Genomic DNA, 19062 nt, shown 5'->3' on the forward strand with positions numbered 1-19062 from the left:
TGCATCAAGCACAATCTTTTTCCTTAGTAGCTGCAAGAGGTTTAAACAATAGCCAATAATCTGGGCAATGAGGCATCAAAAAATGGTATCAAAGCTTCATTATCTATCAGGCCCAAATTCTTGGCATCGCCTTGGTTCATTCAGTGCTTATCTTACAGATTCCAACCCCCATTACACAATGATTTATGTTCAAAAGTAACCTGATACAGACAAACATATAAGCTTTACAGTAACCCATAGAAACTGGAGGAACAGATAAAATTTAAATTCCACGGGGATCCAACCTACTAAGCCAGACATCTCCATTCTTACAGATGAAACTAATTTTGGCATAAAATACAGTAGCTGTAATGTTTTGATATAAAAGTAGGGTCTAAGGAAGCAGTATCTTACAGATGTTCAGTGCTTACAACATCTACCAAGAAACAGAAAATGAAATCCAAAAAGGTGGAGACTAGTTCCAAAATCCAGGTCACCCATTTCCAGAACAGTTGCTCTAATCATTAGGATACAATACAGATCTCTCCTCTGCCAAGAATTTAATCTTGATCAAAGATGCACAACACAAATGGGGTTTTACTGGCCAAGCATGCATCTTTTTAAATGAATCACTTACTGACAGTGAAAGTATTACTGAAAAACATCTTGCTTTTATGCAACTGAGTATGTGGTGTCTGGTACTTACTGGGCTGCTCCTTCCCTGAGAAGATTGTCATTATTAAGCAGCAACCGAACATCTGAAAGGAGATATTTACAACATAAAAGTATAGTGAACTCAGAAACTTGTTTCAGTCACATAACAAATATCAACAGACTGTACAAAACAAAAAACCCAAACCACCCCATACCCATACAGATTAACAGCTAGGAAATTTATTGCTTCGTATTTCATAACTTTGACTGAACAAAATGAGAAGAGTAGTATGGAAATGGATCCCTTCCAACACTATCTGGTAAGCATATATAAGCCATATTCTAAAGGCTGTGTGACAGCTCTAGGAATCTGTCAAACTAGTTTTTCGAAAAGTTCTGAATAAGAACAGCACAGGCTTCAAATGAGTTCACTTTTAAAGATGTAAACTACCAAATCCCTCACACTGTACTGATGGTAGTGGTTACTGTATTTTGATGACACTAATATGGTATGTGTTGTACTCTTTTTTTTTTAAAAAGCTTTACCATTTTTGCTCTCGTTCCTTAGTGACACTTAGTAGTCAAAGCACGATGTATCACAATACCATTTCTTCTACCACCACACAAGAAACATATGAATATAGAATAAAGTCAATACTCTCCTCAGAAAGACTTCATATTTACTATGCAGTAAATTGTTATTTATGTACTTGACTACTGGCTTATTATTTACTAGGCACCATTTTAATCACAAATTTAATGCACTGATCATAAACTAACTGATCATTAGTCTTACTATAACTTTTTAAACTCTTCTAAAGATTCCCAAGATATCATGCAAGTGAAAAAAAAAATCTGGAATATATTTGAAGTATTTTTTTTTTAAAAAACCCCAAAACCAACAAACAAAAAAAACCCCAAACCCAAACCAAACCAACAACAAAACACCCCAAATGAAAAAACAAAACAAACCAAAAAAACCCAACAAAACACACAACCCCCAAAACCCATGCCAAACCAAACAATCAAAATCACAATTTACAGAAATGGAATTTAAAGCTTTCTCTTTTTCTAAGAAGTCAGTCTGAATCTCATTGGACAGTGGTTGCACATTTATGATCAAATGTTTTGTTATGTGTTTTCAAACACATTATACTCTGTTATTGATCAGGTAGTTGCAACTATGAACTAGCTTAACAATAAAGTTTATAGCAGTACTGCTATAAGAAATTGTATTAACCTTTAGGGAGCTGGATTAATGAGCTGCTCACCAACAGTTCCTTTCACAAATGCAGTACAAGCTAAGTTTAAATAATTATCAGCTGGTCACAGTTTTTTTAGAAGTACCTTGTTCTTCAGTTAAATTACATTCTTTAACAAATCTAAGCTCTCTCCAGTCTGACACTGACTAAAAGTTTAGTATACTAAACCTACTTCTTCACTTAAAATAGCACCAGAGCTATTTGTAAGCTACAGCTACAAAACACATGCCTTCTTACATCATATGTATGCCCACGTATCTTGATGCAAGACAAACAATTTTTAAAGAAAAGTAACATCTTAAGTAAAGTTCAGGCAACAATAGTTGAGAGAAGCTAACTTCAAGTTTCCTTTCTGCTTGCCAATATACCCAGTAAAATGAAGTATGCCCAGAATTTAAGGGTTAAAAATGTTTGAAGATTAATATTCTTTCCACAACTGGCATACGCAGTAGTCCTTTGTATATTCAAGGTTAAGTATTTGTAATGATATTTCTTCTTGAAAAACAAACCCAACCATTTTAATTTCAGCTAGTTTAATTTCTGTTGAAAAATGTAATTGTCTATCAATGACTGAAAAAAAAGACTGCATGTATCTTCTAAACGAAAACCCTAGCTACTGTTAATTCATGACTGATTAAAAACAGAAAGAAAGCTCATTCTCACATCACAAAGAAAAGTGGTACTTCCCCCTTTTGCATTTAAACTCCAAGCTGTCTTGTGACTGCAAAGCTTATTATGCCAAGCTACAAAACCAGCTCTTACAGCAAGTAAGCTGCTAAAATATAAGCTACTATCAGGAGAGTAATCGGAAATACAATTTTGGACATAGATGCCTTAAATGAAAGGACAGAGCAGATACTCACCATTGAACACCTCATTGAATTCCCCAGGAGGAGCATGAATTATGAATTTTGCTGCTATACGCACCTTAAATACAAAAACAATTATGTTGTTGTATATACTTGCATTCATTCCTATTCAAACCAGTGATGCATTGTATAGCTTTAATACCCAGACATGAAATTGTACAACTCCCACTGTTTCATATATTTGTTCACAATATTTAAACTACTCTGTCTTTGTTGGAAACACAGAATATAAAGTTCCACCTCTTCAAACAGAACAGAGGTTATATGTGATGGAAGCAGACACAGAAATTGAGTCACTCATGTTTTGTATTACTGGCAAAAAGAAGATTAATATAACAAATAAGATCAATAATATATTCACAATCTATTTCAACTTTCAGTCCATGGATGCCTGGGAATCAACACACATTCCAAGAGAGACAAAATCCATTATGAAGATACATTCAATCTTCAAAGCTTCTCCTCTAATTTTACTACACATCCCATGGTTCTAAACCTTCCAAAAGGCCCACAGCTAGACAGTAATCTATAGATTACATAAGCTTAAAAACATTTGCGTAGACATTAAAGCATGTAATTTCACCTGTAAGGCCTCTTAGTACCACAGTATCAGCAGATAAAGTTCAAAAAAACACCTTGAGAACTTCTTTAATGCAAGTCCTCAAGCAATTGCCTTCAGCCACAACTTCTTGCAGACAAAACACAGCATAAGCCAATAATTCCACTAAAAGTACGTGCACCTGCCCTGGCTTTCTCCCTCCTTCTGCTTGCACAAGCACTTGTACAACCACACAGTGAGCAAAGTTAGAAAGGTTATTTTTCTTTTTTTTTTTTAGACCAGTTCCCTGAACTGGTTCACTGCACAACTACAGACACATGTGCTTGCAAGAGGAACACAAAAACGCTTTTTTTGATGCGAAGCAACCCTAAAACTTTTCAACTATTACCTTACTTGTAGAATGTCACTCAGCAGACCTGCTTTCATTCATTCTTCTTTCCTCCTTAAACTGTTAAGGGGACCCATTATAAAAATAAATAAATAAATGTTGGTTTCCTAACTTAACCTGACAAAAGTTCCTATCCTTCAAACTTTACAGTTATCTAAGTTCAGGAGACATTCAAAGCTCTCTTGCATCCTTGATACGATGTTGCTATTCAAATACAGGATACTACCTGAACCATAGTTCCCATTTCTAATACCTTCAGTTATATTTCTATGGACTAAAGAGCTGGGAGATTCAGTGTCTGCACTCTCTGGGCTTCCTGTTCGAAATTAAGGTGTTTGAGAAGCACGTACTCCATTAACAAATACCTAAAAATAACCAAATAATGTTTTACATTTACACATTTATATATATGTGAAACTACAGAACTGTCTGAGCATGCTAGAGCTCTTGAACTGACTTGCAAATAGCTTTTATAGTCGAGGGTTGCAATACAGCCAGTGCTCGGGCCCCAGGTTCTTGACAGGACCCAAGCTTCAGACAACGGTCTCCAGGAGAGATGGTTCAAGCTTACAGTGCCCTGAGAGAGCGCTTAGCTGCCTCATTAGCAGTGTTCAAACCTCAATGATATCCCAAATGACTAGCCCGGGCAGCTTTCTGCTCACTAACAGTCAGCACACAGCCGCTCAGAGCTGGCTAATGGAAATGGAAAGGCTGTCAGTTCCCAGCTTTCTAAACCGAATGCTACATTTTGGATTGCAGACAGCCTTTATCTACTGCCTCAAATACCTAAATCAGAACTCCTCTTTCCATGTAAACAGAAATTTGCATTATACTGAAGTAAACGCCACAGGGTTTACTCTTCTCAAAGGAGACACAGAGAGGCAAGAGCATCTTCTTCTATGGCAGCTTATTAAAGCACTTGTCCAGATAAGAAGAAAGCGTGACTTGGATTGTCTCCTTTGACCCAAAGGAATGTAAACTCATCTGCATTAGCCAGAGATTACCCCAACCACCTGTCTGTACACTCTTCCTAAGTGAGGACATACTCCATACCTCTCCTGCTGAAGTCAGGGCACTCTGTATACAGCATACACAGCTCAATGCTCAATCCAAAGCAATCTAAAGGACGTGAAACATAGCTAACCTACAGTACTATTAAAGCAGTAATGAAGGAGAAGGGCAAGACAGGCTCCAAGGCTCTATTACCAGGACATTTTATCAAATGACCAGTTAACAGAGTCTGGGATCAGACTGGAATTTAGGCCTCACACTTAGGAGCAGGTATTTAGTTGTGCTTTCAGCATGGCTGACTCCCAGCTCAAAGTTAGGTGAAGGGACACCGCTTCTTGGTTCCATCTCGACTTCAGGACGTGAACAGGACTGCTTACCCCTGCCAAGGCCAGGTTAGCTCTGGACAAGCAGAGAAACAAGACTTGCTTAAATCAGCAAAATTAGGCAAAACCTGGGTGCCCAAAATGCACTCTGAATGACCATGTGCTTTAAACTGGTAATATCTGTAAGGTGAGATATTAAGTCTGTACTAAAACTGGAATGATACCTAATTTTCAGCTGTTTTGGTAATGTAAAACTGGTTTTGCTTCTTTTTTTGCTTTCAGTAAGAACTATTCTTATCAGCCAGATTAGCTATAGTATAAGTAACATCCATTCAGAAGTATTCAATAGTAACAGATGTTTCCTCAAGACAGACCAACCTAAACATTGCTTTTAATGAACATTTTACTAGTAAACTCAATTCCTCAATGAGAATTTTTTCTGTGTGATAATTCATCATAGATGCCACTTTTTCTAGGCCAGATAAACACAATCATTCAAATTTGCAATGAACATCTCATCAAGAAGTATAAAGTACATTCATGCTTACAGAAGCAAAAAAACTTAATGTGTCTTCAGAAGATGAGTCTGTCAGCTAACACACTCTCTGTTTTGCTAACTTGCCTTTGTGAAGTCCATTTAAGACTAATCCACTTTTCTTCAGCAGTTAAACCAAATTAACTTATCTGTGGAGACGAGTATCTGAAAAAGCCCTATTTCCCCAACTCATAGATACAAGAAGCCCATATAAAAGAATTAAATCCAGTAGTCTCACTTAACACATAAGAACTGAAAAGCACTTACGGCTTCTTTATTGCCACTGAGTTTTTCCAGAAATAAATGCTCTAAAGGAGGTTTCTCTGTTTTCCAAAACCAGACTGATACTTTCATGAGCCTCAATGAGATGAAGATCACCCCCTTTTGGCAGTAAAAAGTCACTGGCTCAGCTATCACTTTAGGAAGTCCATATCAAATGTGGTGTTTATGGGCAAATAAAAAAAATATTTGAAAACGCACATATAGCAAGAAGCACATTATTTGTAATACAAAGCGACAGGCAAAAAACTCAACTGCAATATAGTCCAGCTGAGATAGGAAGTTATTTTTGCTGAAAACGGTTTAAGAAAACACCTCAGTCAGATGCATTACAGTTGAAACCAATGCTGGTTATTCAACACATTGAGACTTTTAAAAATTGACTAGAACTGATTTGAACAAGTCGCAACAGAAACAATGTAACATTTTAAAAGTCTAAATGACAAAACCTTTTTCATTCAAGAGAACTGCACCTACACACACAGTACAAGAGCCTTATACACATATCAGCAAGTAACAAAAAATTAGGTTACAGTTGAGTATTCCTTTAGAAAACTCAAAAGCCAAGACTGAGAAATCACCTGAAGTTTCTCCACTTATTACTCTAGTTACTCCCAAAACACTACCTAAAGTTTAAGACAGTGTTTTATTGATGTAGTTTCCAAGATTAGATTTACAGCCACTGTTTTCAGTTACATGTCTGCAGCATGGCTTGCAAGAAACTATAAACTTCAGCGTTCACTAATCCAGAACATCTGATCATCAATGGTTCACAAAAAAAGAGGTCTTGCAAACGGCTTTTACCACAAGCCTATGTAAGGAATTGCACATTTACTATATTCAATTCCTTGAATGCACAAAACCAATCTAAACACATTTTCATGAAACATGACTTCATGCAGGTTTGAGCATTAATTTGGACAAATTATACAGAAGCCGAGAGGAAGTTAAAAAAAAAAAAAAGGAAAAAAAGACTTCGGAAACATTGAGAAGAGAAGCATTCCCCACTGCAGGTGTTCTCTTTATCCACTTTTCACATATACACCAGTCACAGTCTCACTTAAATGTAAGTCTGATATCAGTAGGTAAGAGCTAGCAAGATTTACTTTCTCAATTCAAGTAAAGCCAAATGCTACCCATCACATCAGTTACAATCTTTTTGATTTTATAAAGTAAATGATTTCAGTTAAGGTAAAAATTCAGACTGAGAAGCTTAGTGAAAGAGAAAAGGACAGGTTTATTGCATGGGATGAGCACGGATGGTAGGCATAATAATGCCTAATTCTTCATTCTGATAGAGATTAAAACAATTGGTCTATCAACAAATGCCTACACTCAGTTACTACAGTATTTGCAGTTTTCAGATTACACAAGCACAGAGGTAGCAATGTACAGAATGGTGTTAGTTATGCTAATCTGACTTGTTTTCATACTTCTGCCTTTATTTCACAATCTAATTTCTCTCAAGGTGTGCCACCCATCAGATACATAGAGGAATCCTACTTCTCTACCTTTTCCAGTCTGCAACGTTCTGAAATTGGTTTTATTTTTAAAAAGTTATACGCAGTGACTTCAAATGCCCCCAAACCACTCTTCCTGTTCCTGGCACATCGGAACTGACACTGGTTGAAAAAGCCCGACCTTCTGTGCTGTATGTGCCTATATATGGTCATGAATACGTGCTCGCAGAAGTGCAGGGGCTCCTGCCACACCACACCACTGTTAGCTCCACTAAAATATGCTCATTCCTGATAATCAGCTAGGGTACACCTAACAATAAAAGAGACATTAAAACTTAAGCTAGCTTCCCCCCCCTTCCTTTTTTCTTTTCGCCTTTTTAACTTAACTGAAATACAGCTGTATTTGCCAGGCACCCTGTCAGCTTACTCCTTCAATCAAGAGCCACACTGTGCAGGAAAAACATGCTGGTGAGCAAGATGCTATGAAACCACATACTTTGCCCTTACTCTTTCCTACCCATCACTTATTTCAAGTTCAGCTGTGAACTCCTTGCAGCAGGGAGACCCACCCTTCCTCTATACTCATAACAGGTTAAAGTTTACTGCTCTGGAGCAATAAAAATGAAACAGTGAAGTACATTAAAAGCTGTTTTTACCTAAAAAACTGCATGCAAATCTGAAAAGAAAAAAAGAAGTGACAGAAGACCTCCACAATACATTGCCACTCAAAGACAACTTTGTTGCTAATCACAGAGAGAAAAAAAAGAGCTTCCAGCAGTTACTTTCATCAGTGATTATAGAAAGCGTTATAGCAGGAGCAAGGCATTGTATATCATGCATTTATATTCTGGATTCCGGAAAGCACCCTTGCTTCCTTACAAAACAAACCAAATCTCCCACTCACAGGAACCTATGATTGGCAAAAAAAGTAGATGAGACATCAGATTTAGGAGAAGGGAGATCTTTGGTTCTGCTCTAGGAACAGTAAGAGTCCAGAGAGCCCTATTCCTGGTGTCACGCCTTCTGCCACAGTTCTTGCTGGTTCAGGAAACCTTTCTGCAGGCAACTAAGCAACCAGCTTTGTCTTGACCCACTGAACTCTATTTACAGGCAGCTACAGGGCTTTCTCACAATTAGCCTGTAGTTACAGAAATATTAACACAGTTAAGCTGATTCAAACTAGATAAGAAGTGTTCCAATTCTCTGAAGACCCTGTAATTTACACTCACAATAACATACAAGTCATTCAGGGATCCTGCTTGTACTACCTGGAGTGATACTGGACAAAAGGCTTGTCTAGTTTTATTGAGTTCTGAGTTTGATTCAAACTCGTGTTTTGAGTTCATCTGAGCCGTTATTTTTCAATATCCAGCTTTACTTTCTAATGAACAACAAAACTGCTCTGACATCTTCTACCAGTCAAAATTAATTTTGCATTGACACATGTAGCACCTCAGGGAACACAGTCTAAGCTTCAATCATTTGCAAGATACAATGCTTGATGATCTGTCAGTACTGCAAGCATCAACATAGTTTTTGAGGTTGCAAACCCTTCAATGTTTAAAAAACACCAAAGGTAACTGGCTTCTCCTTTGGACAGGTAGATACTTGGTATTACTGGCTCCAATTGCTCATTCAATTCTTAGGTTAGATACTTCCCAGGATGTTACACCAGCAATTACAATACATTTTTTTAAATAAAAAAATAGAGCTGGGGGTGTTTCATAAGTGGCATAAACTGATCTAATACCATGTTGCTGCTGCCACCAGAAGGATTAATCTCCCTGCCTCCTCCCAAGTAAGCCCCATGATCCATTTTTACAAACTCCTTCGTATCACCAGTGCTCATCTGTTTATGTGAGCATCCAGAGAAGAAAATTGATCCAGCTAAGGAATAGCTTTAGAAGGTGGCAAGAACACAGCAACCAATTCACTTACCAAGAGAGCTTTAAACAATTACTGCTTCTTGCTGCTAACAGTTTAGTGAGGTGAATAAGCCTCCAAAGGGCCAGACAAGCACTGAGAATGTATATGAGAGAAAGGGATTACCCCATGTCAGCAACAAACTGTCTTCTCAGCATTTCATGAAACCTCACCCATACCCACGGGTATAATTTCAAATAATGAAGAAGCATCCCAAATCATGCAGCATCTCACACAAACATGGAGCAAAGACAGTGACTCTGGTAGAGAGGGAATGAATATAAAAAGTAGTGTTGCAACTGCTTTCCTACCAAGCTCAACTAAAAAATGCATTGTAGTATTCAATTCACTTCTGCTTCTGGGAGAGCTGAGGAAGAAAACACTGCAAAAATGTGGTTCTGTGGCACAGGAAAGGAGGGGCACATTCCATGCCTACGGCTTTGACTGAACAGACATTTCCTTCACAGCAACGCCTGAAACTGCATTGCATCTGTAGAACGTGTGTTTTCCTCAATTATTTTTAATATACAAGCACTTTAGAGTATGTAACAGTAGCAGCACTTAGCAGTGGTGCAAAAAGTAAATCTTACACAGTGTGAGGTATTCTAGCTGCATTCTTTCTACCTGAAGAATTGACTTGGATAATGAGATTTCTTTTCACAAAAATAACCATTTTGAAAGGTGCTGATTGTTTCAGTGTAGGGCCTTTCTGCAGCAGTGTATCTAAATATTAGAAAAGTCTCCATCTTAAAATCACTTTACACACCACATCATATTAAGATGAAGGATTAAAAAAAACAAACCCAAAACAGGACTTCTGAAAGTCATTGTATCGGGTACAGACAGCAAAGAGGAATACGAAATCAAGGTATGTTACTTGGGTAATACACAGGTCTAACTAGAAAAAAAATTAGAGATGATAAATCTCCCCCATGTCATTTTGCAGTTACTTTTATTACCCCTGACTATATCTAACTGGACACCTTTTTGTCATGCACTTCCCATATTTTAATTCAGAAACATATTAAAAGAACTGTACTTGTCTCAAATTAGTGAAACAAGTATGTTTTGTTTGTAGACGTTAAAGGATCAAGATCAACCTGAAACTTTAGTTTCAGCTATCACCACCAATTACTAAAAACCACTAAAATTACTAACTACTAAATTAAAAACTACTAATTAAAAATTACTAAATTACTAAAAACACCAATTACTAAAATTGAAAAAATTTGCTTGTAATATAATACAGACAGTAGAATACATTATACTATTTTTCCCTATATCTGTATTTCTCTGAAAGTCTGTGTCTTCTCAGTGGTTGGCTGGAAAACAAGTAAGCTGAGAAAACCACATACATGCAAAAGTGATTCTAAAATTATTGATAGCACTACATCTCCCAAATTTGTCCTACAGAACATTCTTCTTGCAGCATCTTTACTGTACATGAAAGCTCATAATATGAGCAACCAGGGGGTTGGGGGGGAGGGAGAAAAAAAAAAGATTAAGAACATCTCAGGTTCACAACTTAAATAAAAGTTGCTTTCAGTAACCTCCAAAGGACTGAACAAAAGCAAAAAAAAAATTAAAAAAAAAAGAACAAAAAAAAGAACAGAAAAAGGATGAATAGGAACTGTGACAATAAAGTAGCATTAAGTTCCAGTCTCAGGAGACTATACATTGGGTGCTTTAAAATATCAGTATCTCAAACTGTTTCATTCTTTGGTACTTCCTATTTCATTGTAGGGTCAAGCCCCAACATAGGTAACCAACCCAAGAAAAAAAATATTGCTTTGGGAAGCATGTTAGAGGCTAGCACCCCCTTTGCTAAATAGAAATCTCATGTGATTTGATAAAGGTCTAACTCAGTCATTGGTCTGATGTAAATTTATGAGGAAACCTTATCCATAAAACCTTTAGAAGCTGAGCAATTGCATACTTTGCCTATGATCAGACAGACAACAAGCATTAAAAAAAAAAGTCTCAGAATTTCCTTGCAAAAGTCATTCACTGAAAACTGGAAAAGTAGTAAAATTTTACATTTAGTGAAAAGCAAAAGCATTAACTTTTGTTTGAAAAGTAAAAAGTATAAGAAATGGAAAACTAAGACTTCACAAAGAAAGAACCCAATAGCATCGTCTCCCACATACAGAACCAAGATGGTCTGTCAGCCCAACACACGTGCTCCTCAGTTGCAGCAAGACCTCTCGTTCTCAGCAGTCGAGTGGTATCTACTACAACCTAAAAAGCACTTGGTTCACATTTGCAAAGCATTCTTCCACCACAAAGCCTAAATTTTTAAAGTGATCCTTCCTACTACTCCAAGTTCATTATTTATAATTAAATACTCCAAGGACATCAAGCCTGGATTCAATAGCAGTGGGGAGAGAAAAGGAACAAGATCAGAGCTTGCTCTACAAAAAATGCCTTTAATAAAGTCATAGAATAAGGTGCCACCTTAACTGTATGCTACACCCCATCCCCCCACCCCCCAATTCCAGTGTATTAAAATTCTCTCTCAAAGTTACCTATTGGTTTGAAAGTTTTAATGCCTTCTGTCAAGTTAAGTAAGTATTTGAAATATTTTACATTTCAGAAGCTTTTTACTCAAGGATAAAAAAAAAGTAATTTCCATATGCTGAAAAATCTGCTTTCATTTCTGCATGAGCACTTCAAACTCCTTTCCACCTTGCTTTCAGAAACTGGAGGTGAATATTATACAGCGCTCCCTGAGAAAAATACAGATTCACTAAATAATGCGGCTAGAATCCTTATCCTATTCTTCTTTGGCTGCCAAAATTGTAATCAACCAAAGACGGTATTTCACAGCAGAACGGTAGGCCGAGGACTGCATTGGTGGGCAATAGAATGTTATCTGTTATATCACAAATTATTGCTTCCAGTTTCATTACTGGATTTGCCAATAATTTGTTCTATTACTCTTCCCTATTTTTGGTTCAATTTGTTTCTCTCATTTACTTAAACTATGAGGTTTCCTTCGTAGCAAGCTTCCACAAGAGTTCTGCGAGCACAAAGGCAACAAGAACAGGGCTTTTGATGGTTCTGAGGTGCCACTGCATTATAAATACTCCACGACACAGCAGAAGTTACAATCCACAAAAAGCATCTAATTTCTTCAAAATACTAATAACAGAAGAATATATGAACTGCAGTTTTAGAGATCACTGATCTTATATTTAGAATAACAGATTTCATTTGTATTTCTCTTCAAGCTTCAAATAATTATTTTTAACTTGTCAAAAATGCAGACAATTTTGCTTTGCATGATAACTTTCTATGAAGGTGCACAATAAAGAGATAAGCAGCAACAGACACAAGTTGCAACAATTAAATATTAGGAAAAGTTTCTGAGCATGGGTGTAGTCAAACATTGCAACATGTCACCAAGAGAGCCTGTGCAGTCTCCAGCCTTGGAGATATCCAAAACTCAAAGTGCAAGTCCCTAAGCAACCTGATCTAAGTTGGCCCGCTTGGACCAAGTGGCATTCGGGTCACCTCCAGAAGTTTGTTTCAGCCTGTATGACTCTACAAAGAAATTAAGTTAATTTGCAGTTATACATACAGTATATGATCATTTTTTTCCAGACAGTGTTGAACACTTCTGTAATTTCCCAGCACACAAAGTGATTAAAACTTCTGTTCTGCCCTTCAATCTCAAGTGTATTGATGCATTTTTTAAAAAAATTAATTCCTAACTCAAGTAAACACACTATGATATCTCAGGATGTACATAAAAATCTTAATTTGGGAGGACTGCTATATTCAGAATTACGTGTCAGTCTGAGAAGCACTCCCAACTTCCTCATTCTTATTAAAGAATTTCCTCAAAATGTTATCAAAATGTAACCATTGAGTTTAACCTCACCTTTGTAAAAACAATTCCTTCCATGCAACTTCTGTTACATTTCACTTGTGGAAAAATGTTAACTTTCACAGCTTTGATAATGTAGTAAATTAAACAGAAGATATGCTTAAACAGTAATCGAGTTATTTAACATCTAAGTATTAAAGGCTTTTCAACCTGTCATCAGAACCTGCTGCAGCATTTCCAGTTCCATTCAGAATTTAAATATAAACAAGAACCAGAGAGCTGACAAGGTCCTCCTGCTAGACATGTTAGCAAAGCTGCACCTTTAAGTAGAAAACAAAGCATACACTGATGGACTACAAAGAAAAAACATTAAGGACACTTGCAAAACTTTACCTTAAGTTTACCTTATATATTACAGTGCAATTATACCCAGAAAAGGCTATTCAAATCCTGCTTCTACTTCAACACATTCTGCTTCTAATCATCTATGGTCTCCAAGTCTCACTCAGGGCAATTCTGAAAGTCAAAATTGAAGATCCTTCCCAAATGAATGATTTAGAACACATATATTGCTTTAACACATGTGAAGACTTTTAAAAAGTAACAGTTCTTTGTAAAAAAATTCTGCTAATGCTTCCAAAGCAGTTTCAGTAAACAGGTTTATGTTTGCATTAAGGAAACACCTGAACTTCCCGCATTGGTGGGCTTGTTGTACGTGCAAGTGAGATCTGCTGTCAATGTATTATGTTTTAAAGACGAAGTTACACACATGAGAGAATGCATTTTACTGGCTTAGACTTTTCATCTCAAAGCACTGATTAAAGAAACAAGTTTTCCTTAAACAATCTGACAAAACTACCCTGCAGAGTTTTGATGGCATAAGACATCCACCTTTATTACTTAGATTTGTAGGTTTTGACTCCCAATTTAAGAAGTTACAAAGTTACCCAACGCACCAGGAAATACCTGGAAGCAATGCTGGCTCATTTTCACAAATGGGACTACTTCCTCATCAGAAGAGAAGTTTTGCTCTAATTACAGCAAGCTGCCCTACTGTTAAACCCCACCTTAGTCAATATGCCTTCCTGAACAAGTGGAACTACTGAGACATAACCTTACTGAAAGAGGTGTGGTTCCTTTTTTAAAAATCATGTTTGACAATTCCCATATTTATATGCTCAGCATTTTAAGGAATGCAAGAGCTAATTTTGCATTAAAGAAATCGATGTGTTATCCTTTCCTATGAGGATTCTCCCCTTTCCTCCCTGAAGGCATCCCGATTTTCTCAGGGTTTATCTTGATATGAACACAGCTATTTAACTCCTGTGCTTTGTAGAGAACAGGATTCACATTAAAAAAAGAAAAAAAATCTTCAGTAAATACATCCCTTTGAGTCACCAAAAATGGACTACAGAACACTAGTTTTATGATTTAAATAGTTTTAGTCTTGTTTTGCATTTGCGCTGTTGTTTGTTAATGAATATTTACATTAGTAAATGCAACTTTTACAGTAAAATCAGTACCTTCCATTAATCACTGCCTATATTCATGTAGATAAATTGCAGCTTTTATATTCACACTAATATGCTCATTAAAAACATTTTTATATACATTTATTAGTTTGACATAGCCACAGGTAGGAAAGCAATTTCTACAGAAACTGGAATAAAATTAAACTGCAAAACATGGTTACTAGACTTTAACAAAACTACTTCAAATATGCTGGATAAATAAATAGGTATTACATTCAAGACTTGTTAAGTGAGGATGCATTACCCATAGGAAGGGCACAGAAGTGATCACTTCCCATTGCTATCTCCCTTAAGACTTCGGGGCTTCAAGATTTCCACCTCTCACATCTCATTTTTATTTATAGACTGAAGCAAACAAACTTATGTTTCTCCACCTACCTAAAAGCTTCTGAACTTTCAGTGACCTATGTTAATAAAGCAACTACAAAACACTGCGTCTCACAAACGTTGTTTTCAGTACTGGAAAATCCCTCGGACTGGATGCTAAAGCCAGTAACTTTCACTAGCAATGGCCCAACTTCAGACCTTTGGATGTACACAAATCTTACACACCATATTTACAAATAGTTCTCAGATTCTTTTAAAAAAGCTTTTTCAAACTTATCCTCACGCTTACTATCATCGCTTTGAAAGATAAGCAAGGTTTCAAAAATCTCATGCTAAAACGTGAATCTAAGGAACAAGATTGAGTTCAAAACCAAGTTACGCAATCTTGCACATTGAAATCATGTTCCTTCTGGCAACTTTCTCCTTCCTTGATTTTAGAGCTTCTTTACCTGAACTGTAACTCTCTGTTTTGACACTATTCCAATTCATGCCCTTTCTGTATTCTCAATTACGCTAAACACTGCAAGTTTTAAACCTGAATTATGTTAAAGCTAAATACAGCCATCTTAAACTGACTACTAGATAGCAACAGGAAGGTATAACTGCTACAAATTGAATTGCTTACTGCCTTTGCAACACTTAAGTCTACTGACTGTACATGAAGTAAGACATGAATCAAAGACCTTTCAGAACTTGTATCACTACATCATTTGATCTCCTATTTACTTATGCTTTTACAGCATTATTAGGAGCCTGGTACAAAAAAGTTCTGTTATTTTGTTCACCTTCTTCCCTCCTTGAATTTCAGCAGTTTTGACCAGTGTTATAGTTATGTCTCTATTGAAATTACCTACAAAACTATACCACCAACATCACCTGCGTCAGCCTTCAATACTATCAGTTCCACATCATGGGAGAAAAGTATATAAAGGAGCAATGTGATTTATTCCCTGTGAAAAGGAACGTTTGCCTGTCTGCCTCTACTCCTACATTTATTTATAGTCCCAACTGGATGGGCGAGAAGGGTGTGCTTTTCAAATGCTATCCAGCTGATTTTTATTTTAGCTCAGTAAAAGTGAATGTTTGAGATAACATTTTTATGGACTTTGACAAGTTTTAACTTCAAAAATATTTGCAGTATCTTTCATAACAAGTGTCAATCAATACATCAGAAATTAATCAAAACTGAAGAAATTCAGTTCAAGATCTCCATACGTATTAAGAACTGCCACTTCTAAATTTCATTCCTTATACAGTATTCATTTAGTGGCTCAGTAGAGGGCAAACCTGTCCACTTAAAATCACAGTAACTTACACTCCCCCAAAATATTTTACTCTAAACTGAGGATTTGCCTTCAATTTAATCCACTTAGAGCACACAATCATCTAGATCTTAGTTTAATACCATTAGAAAATGATCAAAGCTTTTAAGCAGTACACATTTTTACTGTAAAATGATAGCACAACTTAAATGTATCAGAATTAAAATCTGAGGGCATCACATGATCTGCATCAATATTTGCTTCCTTTTCCAAGAGTATGCAGTGTTACCCATCTTTGCTTTATTAGCCAATAAAATATACTGCCAGGCTTGGAAAATTCCACTCATATAGGACAATCAATTTTATATGGGACTGAAGCAGATAAAGGAATCAATTTAAATTTACAATGGAAGAGTGCTGATTCTATTCACTTATACCAAGGGAGGAAGTGTCTGTAGAAGGTCTGTATCCATTTTGGGAGAAAAAAACCCTGGAATTAACGGATGGAAGAAAGTTCAGAACTTAACTCCATCAGTCACAAAAGTACAGGCAGCGCTTCTCAGATCATACAGAGGCAAGATAAAACTGTAATTGTATCTTTTATTATTTGACAGGACAAGAGGCAATGGACACAAAATTAAACACAGGAGGTGCTGTCTGAGCATAAGGAAACACTTTTTTACTGCAAGGGTGATGAAGCACTGGCATACATTGCCCAGGGAGGTTGTGGAGTCTCCATCCTTGGGAGATATCCAAAAGGCATCTGCACATAGTCCTGGGCAGCCTGCTCTAGATGACCCTGCTTGAGTGGGGGGGTTGGACACAATGACCTCCAGAGGTCCCTTCCAACCTCGACCATTCAGTGATGCCAAGGTAATCCAAGTATTTCAAGCATGCCCTCTAGGAACAATGTACTCAATTAGAGTTACTTGTATTTTCTACAAGGGGCTAAAAGAATCATGGATTACCAGGTATACTTCTTGACTACATTACTACTTGTACCAACAGAGAGGTGACATTTGAATGTGAATTAGGTAGAGGAGAGCACAGTCTTAAAGCCTCTTCGGAAAAAGATAGCAAGATCCTGGCGCTATGCATCTCTTGGCATATCAGTGCATCTCTAGTTCTGAAACATGGTCCTGTTAACCTCAAACATGCAGAAAATCTGCCTTATTGTAACCACTTAGATGTTTCAGACATCCTTCTTCTAACTTCAAAGAAGTCTGAAACATCATTTATTGATGTCTCCCACATTTAAGTCATCTCACAGCTTCCACCACCATGAAAACCTAAATTTTTGAAGTTGGAAATGAGTAATACCGTGCATAAAGACATGAGCAGTGCACCAGCACCATGTACACAAAACACCACACCCTAGCTCTGAAACAGGCAGCTGCCATGAAGCTGGATCCAACAGAGGAAGACAAGGAGCACTGACAATTGAGGTCTTACAAGACACTCTGCTCCTCGAGAGTTTTTTCTGGAAAAATCTGTCTTAAACCTAACAAGTCTCCAACTGCCATAAACAGAGATTACATGTACATCTCGTTAATACAGACTCTCTGCTCCTTGACCTTACACTTCCCCAATTGCTGTCTCCTAGTAAGAAGTAAAACAGCCTTCCTCGTCCCCACACCCCTCCCTCCTCTCCCAAATCTCCCGAATCCCATCTCCTCCCGGAGCTTGCGGGGGTGAAAGGGGAGGCGATGGCCAAGGCCGGCCCCAGTCTGGGGCCAGGGCCGCGGCACGGAGCTCCTCTTTGGGAGGGCAGAGCCGGTGCTCCGCAGCAGCCGGCTGGCACGGGCGAGAGGCCTCGGAAACGGGAAGTGGGGGTGGGGGAAGGGGCGTCTTTCCTGCCTCTCCCTACCGTCCCCCGCTCACCGTTCTCCCCGCCGCACACCGGGCGGGGGCGGCGGCACGCAGACGGCAGAGCGCCCACCGCGCCGGCGGGGAGCCGGCAGAGCGCCCGCCGCCTCACCGGACACCGGGCTCCGCCCCGCGCCGGGCCCGCACCGTACAAGGAGCGGCGGGAGATACGCCGGGGCCGGCGCGGCGGCCGGGCCAGCCCTCCTCCCTGGCCTCCCCGCCGACCCTCATCCCGCCCCCCTGACTGACAGGCCCGGCCGCGGGGCGACGATAAAAACGCGAACCACAGGGTGAGAGCCGAGCTCGTCCCGCGGCCTGCCGGCTCTGAGGGCCGGGGGACAAAAGGGCGGCCCGGCTCGGCCCAGCACCCCCACCCACCCCTACCTTCTCCTCGTCAGACAGCTGCTCTTCCAGGTCCGCCATCTTCCCGTCTGGCTCCGGCCGCCGCCGCCCCCGTCTCCTCCCTCACAGGCAGGAAGGGCGGGGCGGGCCCCCCCGCTCGTTGCGCGGCTCGCTGGGGAGGCGGCGTCTCTGCGCATGCGCGCGGCGGGGGGGGCGGGACGGGCGTCCCGCTGTGGGGCGGGGGAGGGGAGCGGCGGGCAGCGAGGGCGGCCGGGATGGTGGGGAGTGGGCTCCCCGTCCGTGTCGGTGTCCGGGGGCGCGGGGTGCCCCTTGTGGTGCCCCTTGTGGTGCCTGCTCGGGAGAAGCGGGGGCCTCAGTCGGTAGCTGGGTGTCGCGGCAGAGGGAGTCGGGGAGGGGGGGGGGCAGGGCCTGCCGCACCCCTCGGGGCGTCCTCGGAATGAACAGCGGGGGTTCCCATCTCTGTTTTAATAGCAAAGTGAGTCATTTAAGTGCGGTCACTGGAGGTCTGGGCAGACAGAACTAAAAATTGCCAGGTTTCAGCCATCCCCATCCCCTTGGCAGCATGCCCAGTGCGGGTTAGTGGATGCGGGTGCTGGGGGGCGGCGGGGCTGAGTGTTTGGGGGGCGAGTGCCGAGGCTTTT

The 19062-nt window shown here is 39.3% G+C and overlaps 1 protein-coding gene and 1 long non-coding RNA gene across 5 annotated transcripts in view; one reads left to right on the top strand and one right to left on the bottom strand.

Annotated features, from left to right (window-relative positions):
* CAPZA2 (capping actin protein of muscle Z-line subunit alpha 2) overlaps positions 1–18588 on the bottom strand; it is a 31731-nt gene extending 13143 nt beyond the window's left edge. Inside the window, exons 1-3 of one of the 2 annotated variants that reach the window (XM_072861536.1) lie at positions 18443–18588; positions 2759–2822; positions 686–737 (exon numbers count right to left, since the gene is read on the bottom strand). In XM_072861536.1, the coding sequence (XP_072717637.1) occupies positions 686–737; positions 2759–2822; positions 18443–18481 (155 nt within the window). In that variant the 5' untranslated portion in view covers positions 18482–18588. Of the gene's footprint in view, positions 1–685; positions 738–2758; positions 2868–18442 lie in introns of those variants that run through there. The other variant, XM_072861525.1, reaches the window with a different exon arrangement.
* Positions 18096–19062, top strand: part of LOC140651720 (uncharacterized) — a 31755-nt gene continuing 30788 nt past the window's right edge. For 2 of the 3 annotated variants that reach the window (XR_012042481.1, XR_012042483.1), the window contains exon 1: positions 18096–18472. This is a non-coding gene — a long non-coding RNA (uncharacterized lncRNA). Of the gene's footprint in view, positions 18473–18918; positions 18997–19062 lie in introns of those variants that run through there. The other variant, XR_012042482.1, reaches the window with a different exon arrangement.

This window comes from Ciconia boyciana, chromosome 1 (genome assembly GCF_034638445.1).
Source record: "Ciconia boyciana chromosome 1, ASM3463844v1, whole genome shotgun sequence".
Lineage (NCBI taxonomy): Eukaryota > Metazoa > Chordata > Aves > Ciconiiformes > Ciconiidae > Ciconia > Ciconia boyciana.